The sequence below is a fragment of the Mixophyes fleayi genome, chromosome 10, assembly GCF_038048845.1.
Source record: "Mixophyes fleayi isolate aMixFle1 chromosome 10, aMixFle1.hap1, whole genome shotgun sequence".
Taxonomy (NCBI): domain Eukaryota; kingdom Metazoa; phylum Chordata; class Amphibia; order Anura; family Limnodynastidae; genus Mixophyes; species Mixophyes fleayi.
This window is the reverse complement of record NC_134411.1, coordinates 477,574-493,415: the sequence shown is the minus strand read 5'-3', so window position 1 is coordinate 493,415 and position 15,842 is coordinate 477,574. Positions and strand designations below refer to the sequence as shown.

At 41.1% G+C, this 15,842-nt stretch overlaps 1 protein-coding gene across 1 annotated transcript in view; it reads left to right on the top strand.

Annotated features, from left to right (window-relative positions):
• Nucleotides 1-15,842, top strand: part of OTOG (otogelin) — a 143,304-nt gene that overhangs the window by 72,593 nt on the left and 54,869 nt on the right. Inside the window, exons 28-33 of the mRNA XM_075188506.1 lie at nt 1,301-1,420; nt 3,843-3,959; nt 4,628-4,784; nt 5,267-5,293; nt 6,618-6,785; nt 7,205-7,483. Coding sequence (XP_075044607.1) covers nt 1,301-1,420; nt 3,843-3,959; nt 4,628-4,784; nt 5,267-5,293; nt 6,618-6,785; nt 7,205-7,483 — 868 coding nt within the window. The remainder of the gene's footprint in view (nt 1-1,300; nt 1,421-3,842; nt 3,960-4,627; nt 4,785-5,266; nt 5,294-6,617; nt 6,786-7,204; nt 7,484-15,842) is intronic.

Below are 15,842 nucleotides of genomic sequence, written 5' to 3'. Positions count from 1 at the left end.
TTCCTCAAAGTCCTGTATTCGGATCTTCCTTTCCAACAATGCACGCAAGGAAAAAAAGCACAAGACATAGGAGGACAAAGAAACACAACGACAGGGACCACTCACCTGAACATCTGTTTTTTTGATTGCTGTGTAATCTTTCTCAGCGGCTATGGGGGTAAGCAGAACAAACCCCTCCCCACAGGACTGAATGGGACTAAACTACGTCGGGTGTATCCCACTCTAGTCTAGTTACAACAAAACTCTAACAAGTGCCCCGGGTCCAGGTGCAACACTGCAGCTGACTAGGAAATTTAGGCAGCACAATGGAGACCAAAAATGGCGATACCAGTCAGGGCGTGGTCTCGAAAAGAAAGGTTACTGACATCCTATTTGCTGGCAGGCCTAGTGCCTGAACTAATTTGGCCATAGGCTATGCCTAATTTAGAGTCCCCTTGTCTAGGCTCTGTACCTAGCAACTTTTCTAAACAAGCTGCAGGGCAGGCTTTAAGCCTGTAAAGATTGTGGCCCCTGGCTTTTAAGCATGGTAAAAGCTGTGGCCATAAATACATGACTTAAAAAAAATGCACTTGAGCCCTCCTAACTGTGCCATGGGCCTTGTACCCAGCAGTATGCGTCAGAGGGTATGGGAGAAGTATGGAAAACTTACTTGCAGGAAAAAGATCATCTCCCTGCCACTTCCTTGTCCTTCTGTCCTTCCAGCTGGCGGCGTCTCTTCTCCAGTTCGGCTCTGTATTCAATTGAAGAGGCTTTGTCCTCTACAGTTCGCGTAGGACTTCTCCTGTCGCTTGAATTGTCGGCATCACTCTTCTTTTTTTCTCGCTCTTGCGCTGCTTCTCAGGTGTTCACAGTGTCACCAAATTAAAATGGCCAGCGGTGAGCCCTGATTGGCTCACTGTTCTGAGCACTGATTGGCTGACAGCATATGTGTTCAGATGCACTGTCACCAATGTCAGGGAGAACTGCGGGAAGAGTGGACTTTCCTGCGCTGGATCGCTGGTCTGGAAAGTTGACTATTCTTTTCTTCACCCTCTTCATGGGCACAGTTATAAAGGGACAATAAAGACTGGACTGGTTCTCACTACATCAGGGGGACAGTTGCAAATCTGCATTAAAACTACAACAACAGTTTAAGACATTTGCATTAATTTTTTTAACATATACTACCCTATATCCACCCCTTTATTTTACCCCACCCGAGGTTCTACCTTACACTGCCCTGATTATACCGCTATGTATTACTGATCCTTTGCCCCTGTATATTATTTACCTCCTGTTCGTGTATATTATTTACTTCCAGGGAGAACTGAGTGGACTTTGCGGGAACTTTGACCTGAAGACAGTAAATGAAATGAGAAGTCCGGATAACTTTGAGCTGACGAACCCTCAGGAATTTGGAAGCAGTTGGGCAGCAGTTCAGGTAACTTAATATGATGCTTCAGATACATTGTTACTGTGTGATCTGCTTCAGATACATTGTTACTGTGTGATCTGCATCAGATACATTGTTACTGCGTGATCTGCATCAGATACATTGTTACTGTGTGATCTGCATCAGATACATTGTTACTGTGCGATCTGCATCAGATACATTGTTACTGTGTGATCTGCATCAGATACATTGTTACTGTGTGATCTGCATCAGATACATTGTTACTGTGTGATCTGCATCAGATACATTGTTACTGTGTGATCTGCATCAGATACATTGTTACTGTGCGATCTGCATCAGATACATTGTTACTGTGTGATCTGCATCAGATACATTGTTACTGTGCGATCTGCATCAGATACATTGTTACTGTGCGATCTGCATCAGATACATTGTTACTGTGTGATCTGCATCAGATACATTGTTACTGTGTGATCTGCATCAGATACATTGTTACTGTGTGATCTGCATCAGATACATTGTTACTGTGTGATCTGCATCAGATACATTGTTACTGTGTGATCTGCATCAGATACATTGTTACTGTGTGATCTGCATCAGATACATTGTTACTGTGTGATCTGCATCAGATACATTGTTACTGTGTGATCTGCATCAGATACATTGTTACTGTGTGATCTGCATCAGATACATTGTTACTGTGCGATCTGCATCAGATACATTGTTACTGTGCGATCTGCATCAGATACATTGTTACTGTGCGATCTGCATCAGATACATTGTTACTGTGTGATCTGCATCAGATACATTGTTACTGTGTGATCTGCATCAGATACATTGTTACTGTGTGATCTGCATCAGATACATTGTTACTGTGTGATCTGCATCAGATACATTGTTACTGCGTGATCTGCATCAGATACATTGTTACTGCGTGATCTGCTTCAGATACATTGTTACTGCGTGATCTGCTTCAGATACATTGTTACTGGGTGATCTGCATCAGATACATTGTTACTGGGTGATCTGCATCAGATACATTGTTACTGGGTGATCTGCATCAGATACATTGTTACTGTGTGATCTGCATCAGATACATTGTTACTGTGTGATCTGCATCAGATACATTGTTACTGGGTGATCTGCATCAGATACATTGTTACTGGGTGATCTGCATCAGATACATTGTTACTGTGCGATCTGCATCAGATACATTGTTACTGTGTGATCTGCATCAGATACATTGTTACTGTGCGATCTGCATCAGATACATTGTTACTGTGCGATCTGCTTCATACACATTGTTACTGCGCGATCTGCTTCATACACATTGTTACTGCGTGATCTGCATCAGATACATTGTTGCTGCAGTATCTGCATCAGATACATTGTTGCTGCGGGATCTGCATCAGATACATTGTTGCTGCGGGATATGAATCAGATACATTGTTGCTGCGGGATATGAATCAGATACATTGTTACTGCGGGATCTGCATCAGATACATTGCTACTGCGGGATCTGCATCAGATACATTGTTACTGCGTGATCTGCATCAGATACATTGTTACTGGGTGATCTGCTTCAGATACATTGTTACTGGGTGATCTGCATCAGATACATTGTTACTGTGCGATCTGCATCAGATACATTGTTACTGGATGATCTGCATCAGATACATTGTTACTGGGTGATCTGCATCAGATACATTGTTACTGGGTGATCTGCATCAGATACATTGTTACTGCGCGATCTGCTTCATACACATTGTTGCTGCGGGATCTGCATCAGATACATTGTTACTGTGTGATCTGCATCAGATACATTGTTACTGCGTGATCTGCATCAGATACATTGTTACTGCGTGATCTGCATCAGATACATTGTTACTGCGTGATCTGCATCAGATACATTGTTACGGCGGGATCTGCAGCAGATACATTGTTACTGCGGGATCTGCATCAGATACATTGTTACTGCGGGATCTGCATCAGATACATTGTTACTGCGGGAGCTGCATCAGATACATTGTTACTGCGGGAGCTGCATCAGATACATTGTTACTGCGGGAGCTGCATCAGATACATTGTTACTGCGGGAGCTGCATCAGATACATTGTTACTGCGGGAGCTGCATCAGATATATTGTTACTGCACGGATCTGCATCAGATACATTGTTACTGCGGGATCTGCATCAGATACATTGTTACTGCGGTATCTGCATCAGATACATTGTTGCTTCGGTATCTGCATCAGATACATTGTTGCTTCGGTATCTGCATCAGATACATTGTTGCTGCGGGATCTGCATCAGATACATTGTTGCTGCGGGATCTGCATCAGATACATTGCCATTGATAATATGTGGTACACGTGACACTGTGATTGACCATACTGATTCACCCCCTGTTGCTGAATGTGAGTTATTGCTATAGTATCTGTCTTATTCAGTGTGTTGACAGCCCGGACACCAGAAATCCCTGTACTATGAACCCCCTCCGAGAGCCCTTTGCCAAGAAGGAGTGTGGAATATTACTGAGTGAGGTGTTTGACGCCTGCCATCCAGTGGTGAGTTGCAGTTACTACATCTCCATGTTCTCAGGATATATTCCATGCACACGCTGCAGTAAATACTCTATGATGTTAAGGCCTGAGCGAAAAATAATGGCTGTCATGTTTCAGACAGTCCTAACCTGAACTATGTGACACAGATAAAAATACATAGTCACACTGCTCGCGGCTTCTGTCGTACATGTCGGAAGATTGAGTGCTGACTTAAATAGACAGGACACAGACGGCAGCTGGGCCCTGGGAACGCATTATGGGCTATGATGAGGAAATCCATGAAACCTGCTGAGCAATACTGGCCCATAGCAGTAAGGGTTAACCCACTGGTCTCTGCACATATGTACACGCATGAGCCCAGAGTTACGTTTTCAGCCCCTCTAATGTGTAAACAAAATTAAAAATGTTGAAACAGTTAAAGATGACAAAAGAAGAAATTAATATAAAAATGTGTCATTCAAAGAACAAAGCATTGTTTTATTGTCATCATGAGATGGCGAGAAGAGAAGAGGTACTTCCCCCTCCATAAGCGGTAAAACCATCACATGTAGGGCAAAGCTAAAATATAGCTGGTGAAAGACCAGCCTCTGATTGTGTTGCGCGCTGTGTACTGTAATATACGTTTGTGTTGCGCGCTGTGTACTGTAATATACGTTTGTGTTGCACACTAGGTAGATGTTACTTGGTTTTACTCCAATTGCCTGTCAGACACCTGTGGGTGTAATCGCGGTGGAGACTGTGAGTGTTTTTGTTCGAGTGTTTCAGCGTACGCTCACCAGTGCTGCCAGCAGGGAGTTACTGTGGACTGGAGGTCACCCCGAGTGTGCCGTAAGTATGAACTGGGCCAGAGTCAGATCAATATGTATAGTACACAGGTCCGGGAAGCAGGGAAGGGTGGTATCCCTATTCAGCAGATCCACAACAGACAAAGCTCGAGAACTATGAAATTGTAAGATCTTATTATACCTACTGCTGGTGGTGGTGATGGCCATTTTAATTTATGAAGTGACAGAGAGAAGTCTGCTATCCTTATAGCAATAATAATCCCAACATTGTCCCTTAGTGTGCTACAGATGATCATTGTCGCAACCACAATCAATGATTATTTCAGTTCTATAGAGTATTCAGATAATGTGCTTTATAATAGAATGGGCAGATAGATTGGAAGGTCAGGACCACACAGGGGGTGTGTGCAAGGTACAGAACACAGAAGTGATGTCTTATATCCTTATAATGTACTGTAGGTGCCTGACATTCCCCTCACCATTTATATAGCTATTACTGACTCTTTATTCTCTCTTTCTCTTTAGCTTACGACTGTGAATTCTACAATAAAAGTGAGTCTTAAAGTATTTATATTTTGATCTATGAGTGGCTGGTTCCCTGTATAGCGGAGGGACACATAGTCGCAGATATATGAATTTCAAAGCAAAATCTGTCTGACCGCTTACTATCCTAATGGGTTAAATAATAACGCAAACACCAGCGAGATCAACGTTCCTCTCTCCTGAACCAGAGATTTATATGGCGAGATCGCGCCCGTCTTACCTGGACGTGTCCTCTTTCCATCTGAGACTCCGAAACAGCATTTGTTGGATAGACGTTTTATTCTTTTCATAATCTTTAAACTGGAAAATATCAGAATATGTGAAAGTCACCTCTTGCCACAAAACTGAAAGTCAGCTGGGTTTATTTGTGCCACATGGGGGCAGTAGAGGACAATAATAGGATATAGACATACAGTGTGGTTTCTAGCAATGAGCACATACAACGCCTTGGGCTTTAATAAATTAAACTGAGTGCAGAGAGCTCGTAGGGTCTCCATTTATTTGGGCCATGACCTCCAGGTCTCGCTGCAAGGTTAGGGGGGCTTTATCCCTGGATTCTCCTTCCCCCAAGAACCCTTAGGCCACACCACCAGAGGGTGCACCACGTGATAAGGCATCCGGTTTTCTATCCCGTAGTACCGATCCGCACCAATGGGTAGGAGGCCACCTTGTCCGGAAGACCAGCTGATACGTCCTGACCTACATAGGCCCAGCCAGTCTATACTGTTCTTAGCCAGAAGTGATGAGGGAGAAATATTAACGGCAGTATTCGCTGTAGCCGAGAGCTGAATGTAGTGTACAGTATATAGCAGAGATCAGGAAATAGAAAATGATTGGCTGCCCAGTACAGTAAAAGCTCAGCCAAGTACAGTATAAGTTGAGGATGGACACTGCGTCTAAGGGATCCGCGCCATACACCGTACAACGCCACTGCATGTTACCCGGTACAGCTCCACTGATATATACAATGTGCTCTGGTTTGCAGGAATAAGGGTAAATGACTGTGTATTGTTAATATTGAGAAATAACCCTTATATACAGGATTCTGCAATTAGTCTACACAACAAACACCTAGGGCTAGATTTACTAAGCTGCGGGAATGAAAAAGTGGGGAAGTTGCCTATAGCAACCAATCAGATTCTAGCTTTCATTTATTTAGTACCTTCTAAAAATGACTGCTAGAATCTGATTGGTTGCTATAGGCAACATCCCCACTTTTTCAAACCCGCAGCTTAGTAAATCTAGCCCTTAGTTTTTCCTTATCTATAAATATGTTGGTGTTCGTAAATACTGGATTATTCATAGTCACTCATTCTCTGTCTTGTATTATAAGTTCTAGGGAAAGGTCCGTACAGGCTGCTCAGTTATGTGGACCGACATCTGGTGTTTTCGGTCAGCTTGTCAGACGCCACCCTTATGGCAATGAGGGGAGACAGAGAGATTCCAGGACATACAGCAAACTTCATGCTGACCCCCGGACTGTACAAACGGAAAGCGCACGGTGAGATGACAATCCGCTGCACGTTATATTTATTGTTATAGCTTTTATTACACCTCGATCTGGTACTATGCTGAACCAGACCTGGGGGTGACATTGGCAGGTGTGGGTGATCACATCCTCCCCCCTTCCCCATACAGTCATGGGTGTAATCTTTAAACTTTATTTTCTACCATATCTGATCCAATCAGATAGGATATTTTGAGACACAACAAGCTCACACACAGGCTAATGACCAACCAGAATATCCCAGTGTGTGGCCGCACTTGTGATGGAAGACAGAAGTCGGACATATTTTATTTTTAGATTTTAGGAGCTTTCGGGTAATATTTCTGTGTGTTTACTAACCAGCTTCACTGCAGCCATAAGATTATGTCTGACAAAGTTTTATTGGACTTGAACACGTATTTGTTGTTCCACAGACAGAAATCTGGTCTCCTTCGAGTTGGCCGACCGACCAAACTTCTTTTTACATGTGGGAAGAAACAGAACTTTGATGGTCTCCAAGTGGCAGAGAAGTGAAGAGTTTCAGATCCGCTCCACGTTTATAATCCACAAGAACACGTGGATCTCTGGTTATAGCGCCTACGAGAGCTTTGCTAAACCTGGATACTTTGTACAGATCTCCACGTCATTCATTTATCTGTCGAAATATCATCATTCGGCTCAGTACAGACTGTCAACTCTCTTCATGTTATCAGGTAGGAAGACGTACCATCATTTTACACCTTATTGTGGTTTATTATCCGTTTTGTGTATGTCTTGTATGTTTCACACGATAGATGTGATGGATAAAGCTGATTTTATCCAGAAAATCTTAGATTGGCTAGGATAATCTAACCTGCAGCAGAGAGAAGCATTATGAGAAAAATAGAATTAATATTTAAACTCTTATTTCTCAGTGATATTTTAACCTGGTTTTAGAGATTGTTGAATTAACCAATTAATCATCCTGCACCCGGTTCCAACACTACTGAAATCTCCATGAAAATGGGTCAGAGTGTTGGGTATTGATGGTTATGGGATATATAATGTCCGGCCTGTCCTCTGTGATCTACAAGGAAGTGATATCAGACCAGCATCAGCCCAGACACATATAACAGGTGATCACACGGCGCAGTATGACACCCAGCTGTTCTATTCTTCAGGAAGTATTAAATGGCCTCTCTATGAATCTGCCTTTATTTTGCGGAGTTTGAGGCAGTGGCTGCAGCTGCTTCCGGCACACTCCAACCTCACGAATATGACGGATTTTGTTATTCAATTCCTCTGACCTTCAGCCACACTCTAAACCTATTGCTGAATGGAGCACATGTCCAGGGTAGTGAGCGGGCGATTTGTCCCTCTGTGTCTGGTACCAGACATGACAGCTTTCACATACAGACCTAACACCGTGTTTTATATTAATGACGCTGTCCGTGGGCGGCACAGGCTTCAAATACAGCTTTGGTGCCAGAACCTGAAGAGCTGACACTCTATCTAAGATAGCTAAAAAAAATAATGCTTAATCTATTGCCTAATTAGGGGATGTTGCATAAAAAACAAGTCTTGACTTTCCTACTAAACCACAAAATGTTCTGATCTCCATAATTATAGCTGGCCCCTGGCCCTCGTTATCATCCAACAGTAAACAAATAATTCCCATTGTGTCATCTTGTAGAGTTCCATAAGTGCAGGAATCTAATCTTTCCCACAGTTTGTTTCAGCACTTGCAGTTTGCTGATACAGATGATTACATGCTCTAAAAATATAGCAGCATTTGTTTAAGTTAATGGAAAAGTTACACCAGGAGCAGAGGGAAGGACAGATTGGGTTTCTTGCTGACTATTGGAAATACTTTGCATGTTAGTGGAGAAAGTATATATGACGAGACTGAGGCACGAATCCTGGAAAGGAATAATGTCACCAGCTCTCTGACGCACATCAAATATCGCTTCACAAGCCCACGTGCAAAGGGATAATTTACTATGGTGCAATTCAGGGTGACCTCCCTGCATGGTGAAACCGAAATACACTCTGTGCAGAGGAAAACCCCCAACCTCACATTCCAGTAAATCGCATCTCTTCCAGAAGCATTCAATTACATATGAAAGGAGTTCTGCTTCTTAAATGGCTATAAATAATAAAATGTTTAAAAAATATACTCGTTTATCTTTGTTTATTTATAAGTGAAACCACCATGTGTGCTTCCATCAAAACAGTTATTCCAATTGTCAGAACAAAAACCCGATTACCTGGCTTTTTCTCGAATAACAATATAGACCCGAGACCCCTCACCCAGCTTCTTCTCGTAATAGCAATATGGACCCAGGACCTCTCACCCAGCTTCTTCTCGTAATAGCAATATGGACCCAGGACCTCTCACCCAGCTTCTTCTCATAATAACAATATGGACCCAGGATCTCTCACCCAGCTTCTTCTCATAATAACAATATGGACCCAGGACCTCTCACCCAGCTTCTTCTCGTAATAGCAATATGGACCCAGGACCTCTCACCCAGCTTCTTCTCATAATAACAATATGGACCCAGGATCTCTCACCCAGCTTCTTCTCATAATAACAATATGGACCCAGGACCTTTCACCCAGCATCTCCTCGTACTAACAATATGGACCCAGGATCTCTCACCCAGCTTCTTCTCATAATAATAATATGGACCCAGGACCTCTCACCCAGATCCTTCTCCTAATAACAATATGGACCCAGGATCTCTCACCCAGCTTCTTCTCGTAATAACAATATGGACCCAGGACCTCTCACCCAGCTTCTTCTCGTAATAACAATATGGACCCAGGATCTCTCACCCAGCTTCTTCTCATAATAACAATATGGACCCAGGATCTCTCACCCAGCTCCTTCTCGTAATAACAATATGGACCCAGGACCTCTCACCCAGCTCCTTCTCGTAATAACAATATGGACCCAGGACCTCTCACCCAGCTTCTTCTCGTAATAATAATATGGACCCAGGATCTCTCACCCAGCTTCTTCTCGTAATAACAATATGGACCCAGGATCTCTCACCCAGCTTCTTCTCATAATAATAATATGGACCCAGGACCTCTCACCCAGATCCTTCTCCTAATAACAATATGGACTTAGGATCTCTCACCCAGCTTATTCTCGTAATAACAATATGGACCCAGGATCTCTCACCCAGCTTCTTCTCGTAATAATAATATGGACCCAGGACCTCTCACCCAGCTTCTTCTCGTAATAACAATATGGACCCAGGACCTCTCACCCAGCTCCTTCTCAGAATAACAAATTAGTTAAATAAATCGAACTGTGTCCTGACTTTTCTCATTTTTTTGTACCGCATATACTAAGTTGCCTATATATTAAAATTTAGTATACATGCTGGCGATATGCTTTGTCCTATATATTAAGGGAGTTACTGCCGGTATTGACCCCACTGGCATTAAATATTACCTACTGTAGCCACCAAAGGCTTCTGAATGCAGAAGACTATTTATTAAGTATCACAATGCTTGTTCTGATAACATCATAAGTAAAGGCCATTACTCTCTTCTATTTCTCCTGGATCTCTCTGCTGCATTTGTCACTGTTGACCACTCTCTTCTCATACAAACGCTACAATCCCTAGGTCTTCAGGACACTGTCCTATCCTGGTTTTCATCCTACCTATCTAATTGCTCTTTCAATGTTCATTTCTCTGGATCTACCTCTGCTCCACTTCCTTTATCAGTAGGAGTCTCACAAGGCTCAGTGCTAGGTCCTCTGCTGTTCTCTATCTACACCACTTCTCTAGGGAAACGAATAAGCTCCTTTGGAGTTCAGTATCATCTCTATGCAGATGATGCACAAATTTATCTATCCTCTCCTGATCTCTCACCATCTGTGTTGTCTCGCGTTACTGACTGTCTTTCTGCCATTTCATCTGGGATGTCCTCTCGCCAACTAAAACTCAATCTCTCAAAAACAGAGTTAATAATATTCCCACCCACCAATAGAAGTTACCTGCCTGACATTTCCATCACTGTTGACATCATGACCATAAATCCCACTCACAAGCTCGCTGCCTAGGTGTGATCCTTGACTCAGAACTATCCTTTATTCCCTACATAGACTCTATATCTAAATAATTTTACATACATCTAAATAACATTTCCAGAATACGCACATATCTTACACAAGTCACTGCAAAAACTTTAATTAATGCACTTCTCTCCCGCATTGACTTTTACAATCCCCTCTTTACTGGTCTTCCCATAAACAGACTCAAACCCCTACGATGTATTTTGTACGCAATGGCTGATTTTCCTTGCAAATCGCCCTTCTACTGAACCACTTTGTCAGTCTCTACACTAGTTGTCTGTTTTTTTTTTTTATAGAATCCAATATAAAATTTTTCTACACATATACAAGACCATCAACAAAATTGCATCAACTTACATCTCCTCAGTTGTCTGAAAATATCTCCCAACTCGACACCTCCATTCTGCATAAGATCTGCGTCTCTTCCACTCTCATCACATCCTTCCATTCCCGGTTACAGGACTTTTTTTGTGCTGCACCCACTTGGTGGAATTCCCTCCTCACACAATAAGACTTTCCTCTTGTCATCAAACCTCCAAGCATTCTCTGAAAACCCACCTATTCAGGCAAGCTTATAATTTTCCTCAACCACTCTCTTTCCCTCCATAAGTTACCCTATTACCACCCTCTACACAATTCACACAAGACAACAACCCTCTGACCCCAGATCAGCATTGCTCTGTGACTGGATCACAAAGAATGCTAATGACTTTTTATCCTTTGCAATCTGGCTGGACCAATATGCAATATGTAGATTTAACCTTGTGTATCCGACTCCCATTGACCTATAAATTGTAAGCTTGTGAGCAGGGCCCTCTTACCTCTTTGTTTGCTTTACACAGTATTTTTTATTACTGTGTTCGTCCCCCAATTATAAAGCGCTATGGAATTTGCTGGTGCTATATAAATAAATGTTGATAATGATCATCAACCTGAAATATAGTTAATAGAAGGAAACCATGGAATAAAATCTTTTTAAACAGGGAATGTTTGTTTCACATATTACATTACATGTTAAGCTGACCAACTCAAGCCAAAGATCTATAATATAAATGCTTAGTGGCGTGTGTTAGTCTGTCTGTGTGTGGAAAAAATAAAACCAAGCTGCAGCGCCACCTGCTGGGCGGAGTTATACACTGACCTACTAAATTCTTAGTGTGTGTGGAAAAAAAATTCAGAAAGGGCTGAAATTTGGTATACTAAGATGTTTTTAATTTGTTAATTTAATTTGTTAATTGTTAAAAGTGTTTATAAAGATTTTAAAAAAATATATATATATTTCTTGAAGGAGAAGTGACAGCTGGGAGTGGTTGGTGGTTGCCGGGGGTGACAGTGGGGAGTGGTTGGTGGTTGCCGGGGGTGACAGTGGGGAGTGGTTGGTGGTTGCCGGGGGTGACATTGGGGAGTGGTTGGTGGTTGAGGCCTGGGCTATGGCCCAAATGCATGACAAGAACCTTTTTAACACCTTAAGTAGCTTGATTTGACTAGAATGGATGAGTATCATGCACGCGTTACCTTGTGTGTGTGTATATATATATATATGTATATGTATGTGTGTGTATATATATATATATATATGTATATGTGTGTGTGTGTGTATATATATATATATATAGCCAGATGGTCAGCACTCCTTAAAATATCTCACTGCCTGGGCGCCCTCCCAGAAATGAAACTTTTTCAAAAAAACATCACCACATGGGGGTGGCACGCCTTGGTCCTCTAAAATGAACTGTAATATTGTGTTTTTGTTTTGTTTTCAAATCTTTTACTGTATACACAAATATAAATGAAACTGGAAGCTGAACACGACGACCTTGCAGTTTCCACACATGTCCGCACATTCTCGGAACGATTACTGTGTATCGCTTCGCTGTCATGACTATAAATTAGTGATAATTCGTAGGGAAAAGTATTTTTATTATCACTGCAATAGGTATAATTTTAGTAAATAGGCCCCAAAATCTGAAGTAAAATTAAATCCAAAATAAACAACATCTTGTAACGTTCACAAATCTATATATGAAGCTATCCTGTACCGTGACAGGACTTAAAGACACAGCACTCCCGTTTAATCTGCCCCCTCTCAGGACTTTTCCCTTGGGCAGTTTAAGGCGACATATTAAATATCCAGACTGATCAAAGTTACATTGTGAATTTGTTTTAGTCTTGCAGTGACCCCGGGAACAGGTGACTGATAATCAGAATGAGGGGCTGACAGCACGAGTTCATGTGCTAATTGTTATGGGGGTGTCTGTAGAAACTTCCGCTCAGTATTCTACATATCCAGACAAGGCACTAATCCTCTTCTCACCCAATTAGAGTGACAGATACAGGGGTCTGTTAGTGCATTTACTGTAATATCCCACGGATCATACGTGTTATTACATGTACAGCATGTTTGGGGATAGCTAAATTGTTCTCATGGACATTTTTAGCTATACCGTGTTTTAGTGACGCATTTCAATACATCTGTCTGTTTTTCACACGTTGTATTGTATTGTCACTTGTACTAATATGCATCACTGGAGAGAATGTGTTATTGTGCCATCTTGCTTGGTGGTTGTTTTATAGAAGCGTGTTTTAATGTGTTATTTTATGTTTATTAGTTCTGCAATTATTGATTAGTAACTTGTTTTAAATAAAAGATTCTCAGGCAATCCTTTGTGTGCCATAGATTAGAGCTATGTTACCATTATAAACAGGGGAGATAAAAATCCTTATATGAGCTAGCTGCGGGGATATACTTAATCATCATTTATTTATATAGCGCCAACATATACTTTCTTTTGAATACATATATTTAACGGTACTTTTTACCGTAATCATTTTTTTAACATAAATTCAACACCTGGGGTAATTGTATCAAGCTACAAGTTTCCGGCGGATTTGAAAAGTGGAGATGTTGTCAATAGCAACCAATCAAATTTTAGTTATCATATATACAGTGGTGGAAGTGGGGGGTATATGGGGCTATGTCATACCGCCACTTCTACTACTGCCTTCACTGTAACACTATCACATTCCAGTCACTTACATTATATGTAATATAGAGTAGAGAGGGCACTCACCATTTAAAACAAATAGCTTATTCTTTATTTTTAATCCAGTTTCTTTACATTGTAGTCGATGTTTCTGTCTCACATCCAGACCTTTTATCAAGGCAGATTTACATAGAACAGCAGACAAGACAGCATTATAATTACCTGACTATATATAGCGCCAAAAGGTTGTAAGCTGTAGTTTATCTCCAAGGATCACCAGTTCTAGCGCATCCGCACCCCACAGTGTTACACACCTTGTGTGTTCCACTCTGAAACGCACATGAAGGTCACATGGTTTCAGACTTCTGTTTTTAAACTAATATTAATTGTTACATTCTACCACTACACAGTAAATATCATCCCCCATTACTCCACCAATGAACATATCAGCTTCTCCAGACTCCATTTCTGCCTGCACGACCATTTAGCTATAAGTTCTTTAATACATGTTCATAATTCTAATTCCATCATTCGCTCCACTCTGGAATGCATAGCAGGAAGTCTAGTTAGGCATTTCCAATTTATACATTTCGTTAGTGGGACAAACAGGTGAAATATCATCTTCATCCAACAATAAGATGTATCTGGTTGGAGACATCACTTCCAAAATTAGTATAGTTAGATTTTATATACAGAATTGTTATGCGTTCCACTGTGGAACGCATTACAGGAAGTGAGCTGACACCCTCCCGGTTAGTACTTAAGCCAACCATATTATCATTTTTAATGCCTATTATTTATATATCATGTTTCCCCAATAAAGCACATTTAATTAGGAATATCCAGTCCAAGATATAATCTAATTGAGGCTCATGTATAGCATTGATATGTGTTCCACCCTGAAGCGCACAATAGGGGGCGTCACAATGCACTTCCAGCACCAATAGCTGACCATTAGGTAAGTTTGTGGCATTTGGCAATGTATATAGTATTATCATATTTCTTCAGCAATATATAATATAGTACCTACACTTTATAAATATTATGGAAGCCAATACTTGTCATTATAGTTTCTAATTTCTATAGTTCAAAAATTGCTGTATAGTATTACACAACCCCAAGTATTGTTACTATCAGCAAATAACACTATATTTTCTCATATCCATTATACAATTCACCATGTCATCTGTACTGAACAAAACCTGTGAATATGGGACCCTATAGGGAGATCTAATAACCATAGATAGCCAAATTTTTGTTGTTAATAGACAATATAGTAGATCTGGATTTAAACTTCTTAATCCCTCAAGAATATAGTTAGAGGGTTATTTTTCATTAAGTCCTCTTGGCATTGTAGTGTCCAATTGATGGATCCATCTAGAATCTTTCTTTCTTGACATTAGTTCTCTATCACCTCCTCTGGATGGTGGGGGCACCCAAGCTAGAAGCCTGCATCTCAATGTTGACAATTGATGTTTCTTTTGGAGGAAATGTTTTGCCAACGGTTAGCATGTTTGGCCCGTGGCCAATGCTCATCTACTTGATGATCTGTGATTGGCCATACATTCACGGAATATCCTAGTGGTTATGCCCACATAGGTTAAACTGCATGGATATGTTGGAAGATAGATCACATGATCCATTGTACAAGTTAATCTGTATTTAATTCTAATTGTTCTTCCAATTCGTGGATATGGGAATGATGTTCTCATATTCATACCTCTACACATCGTGCAATTTGTGCATCTGTAGCATCTCGGCTTTCTGGCTCTCTACCAATTTGTTTTTTCTACAGTAGACTTCATTTCTGGTCTCATCAATAGTTTTTTGAGGTTTGAGCCCTTATGGTGGGATACTAATAGCGTTTTTTTACTTTTTTTTTTTTTTACAGTAAAGGGTCTGTGACAACAATTGACCAGTATTGTTTTATGACTTTTTTAATCCTAATAGTTCTCACTCTCACGAGATCTCCTCAGTAAGGAGATTACTGAGTGCCAGGGAAGGACTGCAGTGACA